Here is a 12,359-nt window from a genome sequence, read left to right on the forward strand (position 1 = left end):
GCCAAAGGCAAAAATTTCTAAAAGAAAAGGTATGATAATAAATTATCTCGCATATTTAGTCGCTTTGGATAGATTGACTGATAATGCGCTTTCAGACCAGTTCAAACATTTTTCGATTTAAAAGACGAGCTTGTGTTCCCATGAACCTCAATGAATACAGTGAAACTAACTTTTAGTGCATTCAGATTATGCCACATACACATGTTATGAAGATCTGTTAAAGAATAATGAGACATAAACGTTGGAGAAATTATCATAAACCTCGAATGATAAATTCAATAGCACCAAAGTTCCAATGGTTCAACTTGGACGGGACCTAAATGAAGAAAGCCAGTCAATAGTAGTGAAATGCGTCGCACCTTTTTCACAGCATGCAGTATATCTAACTTCTATACTTTACAGTAAATAGTCTCATAAAATTTAAATTTTATTCTTATGCATTACCTGCGCAAATTATCAAACCGTGTTCTCTGCAGTAACAGTAATTAATTGCTTAACGAAAATAGCCATCGAAACAACTACAGTTAAGAGGAGATATACGTAAAAGTCATTTAAAAATGTTGGCCTTTATTTATTAATCATAATAAAGCACACTAAAACTGTCTGCCTAAGAACAATGCAAAACCTGTCCGGGAAAAACATTTCCGACTATACAACCATCTTTTTCGTTGCTAGAATATATTCTGGATCCAAACTCTGCTGTTCTGCGGCGAAACAATTCTCTCACCGGATTATATGTGAAAGAGCTGAATTTCTTCCTTATTAAAATTTTCCTATTTTCTTTTCATTTCTGAAGAAATTATAATATATATATATATATATGTAATAATAAAATTCCATAATCAAGAATACACTTAAAATTCTAACTGTATGTTCTTTTTATTTTTAATGGCGACGTTCTCTTATTTGAAAGTACATGGAATTAAATCCACAGCCCCGTAGTCAAGTTGTTTTTCCCGCCTTTTCTACACGTACAGTTTTAGTTAGAATGTTCTGGAGATATTTAAAGCGAACTGGATTGGTTGACGAGGCTGACGTCATTTCTTGGAAGCTCCGCCTTTCCAGAGGCTATAAAAAACTCGCAAAAGGAATATCGGGGCTTTTTCTTAAATGTCACGATGCAGTAAACTTCATACAAAAAGTTATTAGTAATTCTTTTTATTTACTCCGGAGATATGAATTTTGTAACTGCTATTTCTCCTGAATAATAATAAATGGATCCTGTTTTTTAAACTTATCGTCTGATAATTTAAGCTACGACTACATCTTCACAAATCTATTTATTCCGGACAAAAGCTGGTAAATCACATATATATGTAATGAAAAGAACTTTGCAATGATGACGCAGATCACATTGATGGAGAACCATGACAGCTGAGTACGATTAAATACTCAACTTTATTTCTTGACATTTGCAGCCACAACTTACTTGGCACATAATTGTGCCTATTCAAGAACTTTTACATTCTGATGCTACTGCGATAGGGAGAGAGGACAGCGAAATAGCGTCTTAGTAGGAAGACAGCCAGAAGCTAAAGTGCGCAATAATACAGTATGGAGGCTCACCAAGAGAAAGTTTTGATTTAGATTCTTTGACAGAAATGTTTCAGTTCTCCAAATTTTGAGTTCAAATTCCGAATTAGCTACGCCATGAGCGTTACGCAAGACGTGGGTTGATCTAGAAGTGACGCAGCCCGAAAAGGTCATTACTATTTTTAGAATAGAGAGGGGGCTATTGCTAGTTTAAATTACAATTTCGAGATTTACATATTTTTTATCTTACTTACACATACAATATACCTTCTCAAACGCAATCAGAGTTTAGAGAATATTCGTTAAATAATACTTTGGCTTGCCTGTATTTACATAAAACAAGAAGCTTTGATCATTTAATATTCGTAAATATTGATATTATCCTGCTTTCGAAATAAAATGAAAACTTCTAAACGAAACATTGTTTACAGTTTGCTAAGATGACAACGAAAAGGATCTGAAATTTTTTCATCAAATTCTTTTTTACCTAGGGAAATATTTCGATTGAACAATCATAGCAAAGAAAAACAAGGCTTATCTTCTTAAACGGAAAAATGGTAGGACTTCTTAGTCAACACTGGCTAGCATTATAGCATTATTTATTTACCTTCCCTTCCCCCCAAAAAAAAGAAACAATGTAGTTTTCACATAATTCTACATAAGGCAATATTTTATTCAGTACGCTTTCAAATAGTATGTCTAACAACTTAAACAATTTAAAAGCAGGGGGGAGGGAGAAACCCTTGTTTGGCATTATTAAAAAAAATTACCTGGAAGAAATTTTAAATAAATTGATGGTTATATCTTTTGTTTCCTAAATTAATTTGTTGATAATATTGAAAAGAGATCGGCTGATCTTTAAGAAAATATATATATTTCTAGATTTACGGGAAATAACCCTTTCCTTCTTCAAATGCATAACTATCGGTTCAATTAGATTCATAACTTACTAATGGATTGCAGTCAGGAAACTTTATTACGTCCAGCATTTTTTTCTCTGTTAAACTGCACGACTCCAACAGTTTTGTCAGAGAAGATTATGCAGAAATTTAACGACTTTAGCTAGTTATTTTCTATTGCAAAATCCTCCTTTCAACTATATAATTACAATATTGGGTTCATTGGTTAATGGATTTTGAGACAATGGCTTTCGTCCACAAAAAGAATTCTTTGTTTAATGGTTTAAAGGAAACCTTAATTATGACAACTATAATGGATATGAGTCAACTCTATTTTTGTTCAACATCCTGAGACAGAAACAGATCAATGGAACAACAACAAATTTTATGATTTTGTACAAAGTATGAAGGATGTTTATTTTTAATTTTTTTCATAAATTAATGCATCAAGAGCTAACAAACTTAGCTACCTTAAAATATGTTTTATTTTTATTATTAGGTTTTGGAACTTTTGCAATCTAAATTTCTCGTATTAAATATTCCGGTTATTATTTTGGTAAAGTTAAGAAACCAAAATAATCGAAAAAAAAAAGTTTGCATAGTAACATAACTTATAAAAATAAAATATGAAATTTAAAGTCAGGTTATTTATTAAAGCAGAGCGTTCAAGGCCTATCGAAAGTATTCTTATCATACAAAAACAACAAAATTTACGTGAATCATCTTGTTACATGAAAAATAATGAAGCCACCCAATTCAGTTAGGGCGAACGGACCAAGTACATAACTAGGTAATAATAGTCCACTAGCATTCTAATCACTCTATGCCTCGTGCGCTTAAAATGACTTCATTAGCTTTAAACTAAACTGAGGATAGTAAATCGAAACAAATATTTGGCCTTTTTAAAGGTAAAAGATTTTAAGGCATACAGTTTTTATAAGAGTAAATAATCTGGTTACAGTTTCTAAATATACATATATTGGTAACAAATATTTCATTCGGGAGTTTCGCTTAATAAACAGCTAACATTTCTTCAGAAATAGAATATCTATACTAAAAATAGAATTTTTTACTCTCAAATAACTATAGTACTTGGGGTTGACTACTCTGTGAGTGATATAACAGCCAGGAAATCTGGAGAAAAAATGGTTATCACTGCTGCTAAAGTGAAAATGGGTAAAATAAAAGATCTCAGCAACTCTGAAAGAGGCATCATTGTGGAAGCAAGTAGACTCAGCTCTAACAACTCTGAGTTCTAGACTTTCTTGCGCAAGTCTCTCGGATATTTTCAAAATGACAGATGAGCAAAAGAAAACTTCAAGCAGTAAAAAAATTCTGTTAGAAATGCGGAAAATATGGCTCAATGAAAGAGATGAAATTCGGCTGGCTTCAAAAGAACAAAAATACAATAGATTGAAGCTAAATACAATTTAGATGCATCATAAAACATATCCAAACGCAAAATACAACGAGATTTGCAGCAGAATTGTTTCAACAGCAAAGGAACGTCAAGGATGCCTATACTATCACTGACAAAAGAAGGAAATCATGGTTGTTGTAGGCGTAAGAGCAACATAACTGGAATTTTGATGACTGAAAAAGTTGCTTGGTTCGATGAATCTCCCTTCTTCCATCATGCAGTCAACAAGGTCAGAATATAGTGTAAGCAAAACGAATAGATCCCTCTTGCCTAATGAGAACACTTCAAGCCGTTGGCGCTGTATTTAGGGTCTATGGAATACTTTCATGAAGGTACAAGGTGACCCTTGATGTGCTGGCAACAAAACTTTCAGCACAACTTATCTAAATATCGCTGCCAATCACTTAAGAGGTTATCACACCCAGCGATGGTTCCTGCTAGATGAGACTTTTCTGAGAAACGAGATTCTGGTAGCACTGGTTTAAACAAGAGCAACTAGAAAAAACAGCTCCGCTGGAAGCAACGAAAGCTAGCTAGGAAACGATGTACCGGTTACGCGGAATTTTTTGAAACCTCGCCGAAAATATTTCGGCTGCAGCTCTGTCCCGGGTAGAGATCAACAAAACAGACGTTCTGCATTGAAGGATCACGTGATTCCAATATGAGCGATAATCGATTACTGTTTGTCGTTCAAGTCTTTATAGTTAGTGAAAATGGTAACCTAGCTACGGAGGTTTCGTGGAAATGTGCAGGTTCTGAGAATTGTCCCTTTCGACGTCCAGTCTTTTGTAGCGGAAACATGTGTGAATGGGACTTTACACTCGTTTATGATGCTATGCGCTTTGTGGCAGCACAAATTGGTTTGAAAAGCATAATTTTAAGTCCGATTTGTTTCCATACCTAGCTCAGTCCTTTGACCTTAATCGTATTCAGCACTTGCGGGATGAAGAAGAAATATCACTTTTAAACTTAAAAACACTAACATGTAATCTCAAATCAAAGTCTTATTAGAGGGTGTCTCTAATGTTTTTACCCTCAATATATATATTGTTATTACATATTTTGTTGCAAGTTATTGTTAACATTAATTAATTTGAAAAATCACTGTGTAAGAAACTTATAATGATCAGCTGGAACAATCATAGATATGAATACAAATTCAAAGCCCAAACTGAGGTCTTTTTTCAGTGCCAAACTTTTTATAAAACTAAATCACACTTTTAATTATTGACAACATTTAGTTCCCAACCCTTATTTGTAAGTTGTATTTTCCAAGCTACAGTTCTTTATTTGATTAAGGGATTAAGGGGTAGAGTTTCTTTAAAAACTTGAATTGTGGAAATTCGTGTATTTAAAAAATCTTAATATTCTTCCACTGATTTTTCCATTTATATTTCTTTTTATTATCTTAGCATATAGAATTTCATTTCAGTAAAGTGGAGAAAATATACAGACAGAAAATTAGGAAAGTTATACATATCATAATTATATATTCAGATTTTTTTTAACTTTATTTTCCATGAAAATACCTACAGCAAAATGATTTTTTTTTTTTTTTTTACTTTGACAAACCGTATCAACATTTCCATAAACCATAACAACATCTACAATCATCATATATTGCAAGTCCATAAATCCTTAAAAGGCATATCATTTATTGTTTTATAATAAACCTATTGTTTACTTGTAATACTAAAATTAAAGAGAAAATTATTTTTCCTAATATTTCATTAACTCCTTTGATTAAAAAATTAAAGAGGAAGAGAAAACACTTGAAAATCAAGGTTTGTTGTATTCTTTCTAAAGAGAAAATTATTTTTCCTAATATTTCATTAACTCCTTTGATTAAAAAATTAAAGAGGAAGAGAAAACACTTGAAAATCAAAGTTTGTTGTATTCTTTCAAGACAACTTTTTTTTTCGGGGGGGTGAATGCCTTCCCCCTCAAGAACTTAAAAAATAAATATATATTATACTTTTTTAATATTCTTGTCTTCAGCTAAAACTGAATAATATCACAAAATCTTAAAACTGAGGTTCAAATATTCTTGCACTATTTTAGATTTGCAAAATTATATGTGGAGTTTAAGTTATCCAATATCATGGCAAAGCAGTCAAGGGCTGTCTGTTAAAGAAGGCTACCTAATCCAATTACAGTTAGAGGGTAACACTACATTTTTTTAAAATAAATTCTTTCTAGTTCAAACGCATAACGATAATGATTATATGATATGCAGTTATATGTTATACTTAATTTCATGTGATTTCTGAAAGAAATGAACAACTGGCAAACTAGAACGTCAATTATTTTAATATCCTATAATATACATGTTTTTCACAAGTTATCAATAAATACACTATGAACACATATAAACGTCTTCAGAGGCTTCGGCGAAATGGCAAGAGCCAAGGTTATAAATTTACAGGGTAGAGACGAAATCTTCTACGATATCACTCTTCGATTAGTTTATTCCAGAAATAATTCTTCAACGCATAGTCCGTAAAAAATTACTCGTGGATAAACACCTGTATAACAAAATGGAAAAAAAAATTAATCAAAATTATGTTAAGACATTAATGCTGTTATTGATAAAAAGGTGCTCGTGGCAAAAATTGAAGAGTTCGAGCCAGACAGACTGTTGTTAATTAAAAAAGTTATTGCATGAATCTGATTAAAAGTTATTTGTAAAAGAAAAGCTGTTTCAATCAGTTAAATAAGTTAACTCAGGTTTGAACAACACAATTCTGGATTGAACTCTTCACTAAATTTTGATACAAAATAACAGTTTGGAGATCCATAAAATAAATCTGAATGCATAGTTCCCTTTAAAGAATTTTTTCTCCTTCTTTTGAACTATATTTTAATAATTAGGAGTTAAAGAATTATTAATTCAGTGTAAAAATTCATGACCTGAAAGAGTTATAGTTTAGAAAATGTAACTGCAAGAAGTAATATAAATATCAAAAGAAGCTGATTTAATACAATGCTTTTAATTCACTTGCAAGTGAAGATTCTAATTAATTTATAAATATTCTAAAAAACAAGAAGAAAAATATTTAGTTACAGAATAGAAATTATTGTCAATTTAAAAACAACTCATTTTTATTAGCCACGATAAAAGTTATGAAACAAATCAGTTAAAGCTTTATTTTTAAAATTTCTTATGTTTATTTTAGTAGTGGTTGAAAGTTAAAATAAATAACAAAATTTGAAGAAACGAAATTAAAAGATTATATTTATTAAAGAAACTATTTAGATTTTTTTGCTCTGAATACTGTTAAATTTCCAAGCTAATAGCCTCAAACAGAAAATTTTTAAAACATTCACATTTCACCGGTTTAACAAATTTATTTTATGGATATAAGCTTTAGTTGATCATTAAATTAAATTCAATAACCTATAGCAATTTTGAAGTAAGACAGTAGGAAAAAGAGCATTGAAGATTTGACTGGAATAAACTAAAAGGAGTGACAGATGAGGAAAAGGACAGACAAGGCAAATGTGTCAGTCTTATCAGAGCTAAGATTCAGTTTCTTCTCCAGACAAAAAAAGAACTGATTGAAAGAAGACTTTCAGAGAAATCGGAAGTTAATATGCTCACTCACAGACAAATAGTGTTTCATTGCTTGTAGAGTAAAATAAGTCTGTAGTAAGAAAAGCAGTTAAAAGAAGGGGGGAAAGTAACTTTATACTAAATGTTCATACTTAGGCACAATCTACAGGTTCTAAATATTCTCACATATGATGTACGACTTTCCACGAGTAACACAGGCTTGAAAAGTTCTCTTCCTTCGGTTCTAGAGTTTAAAATTTTTAAAAAAGAATTTTGGTATTTTGTTTACAAATTTTTCTTAAATATATAGAGAAAAACATGAAAAAAATAACAGATAAATAAAGATGCACTGGTTAGTTCATTTCAATTCAAAGGAGCTTGTTTTTATATATTTGGCAGTTCCATAATTTCTTTTTGCACAGTCATGACAGTTCTTTATATACATTGATTGTGCGTAACGGCAGCTATATGTTAATATCATAGCACACAAGAAAATTAGTTTAAAGTCACAGGTAAAATTGAATGTCCTTAATATTTCACCAGCAAAATCTATAATGTGAAGTTGAAGCCACAACAAATAACATATATATATATATATATAGGGATAAGATTAATATTTAAAACATCTTGTGCATAAAACAAATTATTAGACTACTGGAACTTATACATTTACTTATGAACTTATAATTCATTAACATTTCTCAAGTTTAAGCATATGATTCAACAATTACTATCATTAAAATAGCAAGCAAGAATTAAGTAGCACTACTACAAGCAAGTATTTAGAAATGTAGATAGTTTCAAAAAATAATTTTCTACCATACAACTTATATTAATTATTATAACAATCTAAAATATTTTTATTGTTATTCACACTTCTGAACACATACATTGTTCAATTACTGTTTTTATACTCCTAATGCCAGTAAAGCTCATATAAACCCAGAGCAAGTCTACATGAACACCAGTTGCAACATTGAATTGAAGCACAAGAAAGCAGACAGCAGTGCAATATGCAAATTTTCCATGAAATTATGCAATATATTTTAATAAAGCACAAAGAGAACTAAAATGTAAAATCTAGTACAAATATATTATATAAAGTTAATACCCCACATGGGAATTTCAAAGCATTTGTTGCTTGAAAAATAATTTATACATCAATAACATACAGAGAATGTATGAACACATTTCTTATTTTCTTTAACAATATAGGACAGAATAGAGTAAAAATAGCTAATTCAGAAACAATAAAGACTTGAACAATCAAAGTACTAGATTTTTAAACTATGATCTACAACTAGACGGAAACAATTTTTAACTCCTTGTATTAAAATTAACAAAAATCTTCATATATAACAACAAAAGTTCCAACATTTTTATAAATAATGATGAATACTGATGTACACAGGTTAAAAACTGTATGGCTGGCTGCTTTAGCATAAAGCAGAATAATTTCAACTATATTTATTTACAAAACCTCAGCAAGGGAAAAAAATGAAATACATGTTCAGAATTATTATGAAAACATTTAAATCTATAGAATGTACAATTAAATGCTCATTGTATATGCAAGAAATTTTTCCAAAATTTGAATTGAAGCTAAATTTTTCAAACAGAAGTATACTGCTTCACTGCTTATTAAAAATAATTCCAATAATGCAAAAATTGAATGAAAAATTTCTATATATGATAAAAAATCAATAAAAGTTACATATATTTCTTTAAAAAGCTGACAGTTCTGAAAACACATAAAAATTTTATACTGCATTTTCCATAATTCTTAAAATCCCAAATGCCATTTTTTAGTTTAAAAAAATTTCTAACAAAAGTTAAATCAATAATTTGCTATTATGTTATAACACATTATATATAACTGTGTTTTTAGTTTTAAAAACATTTACTTAATACATAACCTAAATATATAAATAGATTATTCAAGTTTAATTATTTATTCTCATCAAGAATTTTTATTATCAAAAATTTATTTGTACCTATTACATAAAAATAAATAATTTTTTGAAATTTGAATATTAAATATATTAAGGAATTAGTAACTAACTGATGTGAAAACAATTACAAACTTTTCCAATTCAAAATGAACATAAATACATATACATAAACATTAACTTTCTTTATCGAACTAATAATAAAAATTCACAAAAAACAACTTGGTTTTATAAAAATATATATTAAAATAAATAAAATCAACTTTACATATTTATACCTCCCATAAAATCTCAAAACTGAATATCAATGTAAAATAGAGTATATAAAATGAATTACGTAAAAATTTTAAATCTTAATTTTCTTACTTCAGATATTACTCTTAATATTTATGTATCTGATATACCAAATAGAAACATGGTACTTAAAGGGGGGAAAATTATAATTATACATTATGGGAATTTTTCAAGAAGCTAAAAAAAAAAAAAAACACACTAATTTTTATACACTAAAGATACATTTCTTAAAATATACTTACAAATTTTAATCTGCAATTACAAAATGCACAAAGACTGTATCTTTGAAATTATTAAATACGATATTAAATTAGTTTTAATGCAAGAATAAAATAGCAATTCCAGTTCTGTATACAAAATGTAGAGTTCGTTTCCTAAAAAGCCCTCTTGTATTTTTATTTCGGTTCAATGCTTTCTTTTTCAGACTTTTAATAATACTTTTTTAATGCTTTGAATTTATATGCTCAATTGCTTTTTCATGACACATGCAAGCTTAAAAGTATATTATAAAATTTTTGAAGGAATTTTAATTTATATTTCTCACCAAAAGTTACTTGTTTATTGTTTGATTTCCTGTTCATTTATAATGTCTTGCTTAACTAGAATTTTGTTAAAATAAGAACTAGAAAAATAACTCTTTATGTATTGCATTACGAATTTATTTTCAGTTTCAATGACTTTTCTAAATGAAGTTCCTTATATGTAATACAGAACCAAAGCATCTATCTTTCTGCAAACACAACATATTTAAAAAAAAAAAAAGAAAAAAATTCTTAGAATTCTGCTTTAATCAGATGGTTTTTAGAAAAAACAATTTAAAAAGTCTCGATTTTGGTTAACTTCAAAACAAATTTATTAAAATCAGTACTGTGTTAAAAAAACAAATTAATAAATAATATAAATTATATTGTATTGAACCTCTATTAAGTAAATTCAAATATATTTACATAAATAAACTGAATTAGCAATAGAAAGAATAGCACAACTGCAGAACGTAATCTGTAGCTGTGTTATTTTTAACTTGTAACCAGAATACAATCACGTACCCTCGCAATACTAACACTTTACATCTTAACTAGTACAGCTATGCCAGAATTGGCAATTCCGAAACTTACCCTCACATCTGAAATGTATCGCATGGAAAAATAGATACAATCATTATGAGCTCCCTAAGTTTGTTTATGCAAGTACATGCTAGTTTGCGTATAAAGAGAAAAGGGGTGGATCAGAAATGCTGGCCAGGGCGTCTAAAGAATGAAGATACATAGAGAACGACAAAGTCGCCAAGAAGGCAAGAAGAAGGTCGACCTACCTGCTGCATTTTTTCGAAGTCCAAAGACGGCCGATGAACGACAAGATTTGTACTAGTGGTGGCTGTTGCAGTGAAGAATGTGCGTCTGTGTCTCTTCCTCGGAGAGACGGAGCACAATTCGAGGGGTGGGATCATGTTGGAGGCATGGAACAGCTTCGGCGGGGGTGACAGCGATCGGCTAGGCTTTGGGACGTTCGCTGGGGGGGAGGACCGGAATTCCACAGGTGCCGACACGCACATGAGGTCCCGGACTTCCTCGTCCGACGACCCGGACCCTAGGCTTAACCTATTATTAGCCTGAGACCATTTGCGCTTCTCTGGGTATTTGATACCCGGTCCTCCGCTTGTGCTACAATTTATCACTTCAAGTTCCTCCTCAGAGCTATGATGATCAAAGTTATGGTCGCTGTCACTGGGCAGTGCAGAGTCCAGCAGGTTGGGACTGGCACCCTCTGGCTGGCCGCCGACAGTGCTGCAGCGGCCTTCTGTAGTGTCCGTGATAGTGTCCAGGGTGCTGCTTGCCCTATCTGAAGGAGCGGAGCTGCCATCGCAATGCAATGAGTCATCCATATCTGAAAAAAGGAGTTATCTGAGCGTGTATATATATCATTTTTAAATAATTTAAATAAAAACTTAAAATATTGCTACCCAAATATGCTTGGATTTGAAAGTATCAAAAGTGATTACTAAATCCCATAACTGTCATACTAAACGAATTTTAAATTCCTTATTTTAGTTATTAGTACAAATAATTTAACCTGAGAAGCATTTTCTTAAATAAATATGGCAGGGGAAAAAATATCAGCAGCTTCAAGTACTGCTAACATTCTTAAAAGAATTTTCTAAAAACAGAATTTAATTTTATTTCCATAATTCTATCTAACAGGGTTAGAATCTGGGCGTAACCCAGCCCGGCCCCACTGGCAAATATAAATTCACTTTATAGCCAAAAATGGGCTGCACTTTCTAACAGGGTAACGTAAAAAATCCATAAATAAATGGAATAAATGGTAAAAATCACTAAAAAAAATGGAGGAAATCTTCGGTCAAATTAACCATTTGAACAGAGACCCTCCAGAACCCCCCCCCAAAAAAATTCCCGACATACAAGCTTCTACTCTTCAAATCCTAGGGTTGGGGGTTTTAAATCAAATTTCTCTTTACACCTACTGAAACATCTTAATGTTTTTTATTTGTTCTTGTTTTCTAAAAGACAGATAAAAAATACAAAATATAATCACCCATATTCTCCCGTTTTTGTTGCATGATTGACAATAAATGACCGATTTACAGAAACTTTTTCTATATTTGTAAAAATACGACTCCTTCGCTATTATTACGATCAAACCGGCTGATCGACCATCGCAAATAAGAATATAACACATTGGGGGGGGGGGGG

At 30.7% G+C, this 12,359-nt stretch overlaps 1 protein-coding gene across 7 annotated transcripts in view; it reads right to left on the reverse strand.

Annotated features, from left to right (window-relative positions):
* Positions 1-12,359, reverse strand: part of LOC118182473 (uncharacterized) — a 652,406-nt gene that overhangs the window by 462,740 nt on the left and 177,307 nt on the right. For 5 of the 7 annotated variants that reach the window (XM_085811931.1, XM_085811934.1, XM_085811933.1 and 2 more), the window contains 3 exons: positions 10,961-11,532; positions 7,558-7,649; positions 6,145-6,377 (listed from right to left, as the gene is read on the reverse strand). In XM_085811931.1, coding sequence (XP_085668057.1) covers positions 7,578-7,649; positions 10,961-11,532 — 644 coding nt within the window. In that variant the 3' untranslated portion in view covers positions 6,145-6,377; positions 7,558-7,577. Of the gene's footprint in view, positions 1-6,144; positions 6,378-7,557; positions 7,650-10,960; positions 11,533-12,359 lie in introns of those variants that run through there. The other 2 variants (XM_085811936.1, XM_085811935.1) reach the window with 2 other exon arrangements.

The sequence above is a fragment of the Stegodyphus dumicola genome, chromosome 2 (genome assembly GCF_044657685.1).
Source record: "Stegodyphus dumicola isolate Sdum_Otavi_A_Nest chromosome 2, ASM4465768v1".
Taxonomy (NCBI): Eukaryota; Metazoa; Arthropoda; class Arachnida; order Araneae; family Eresidae; genus Stegodyphus; species Stegodyphus dumicola.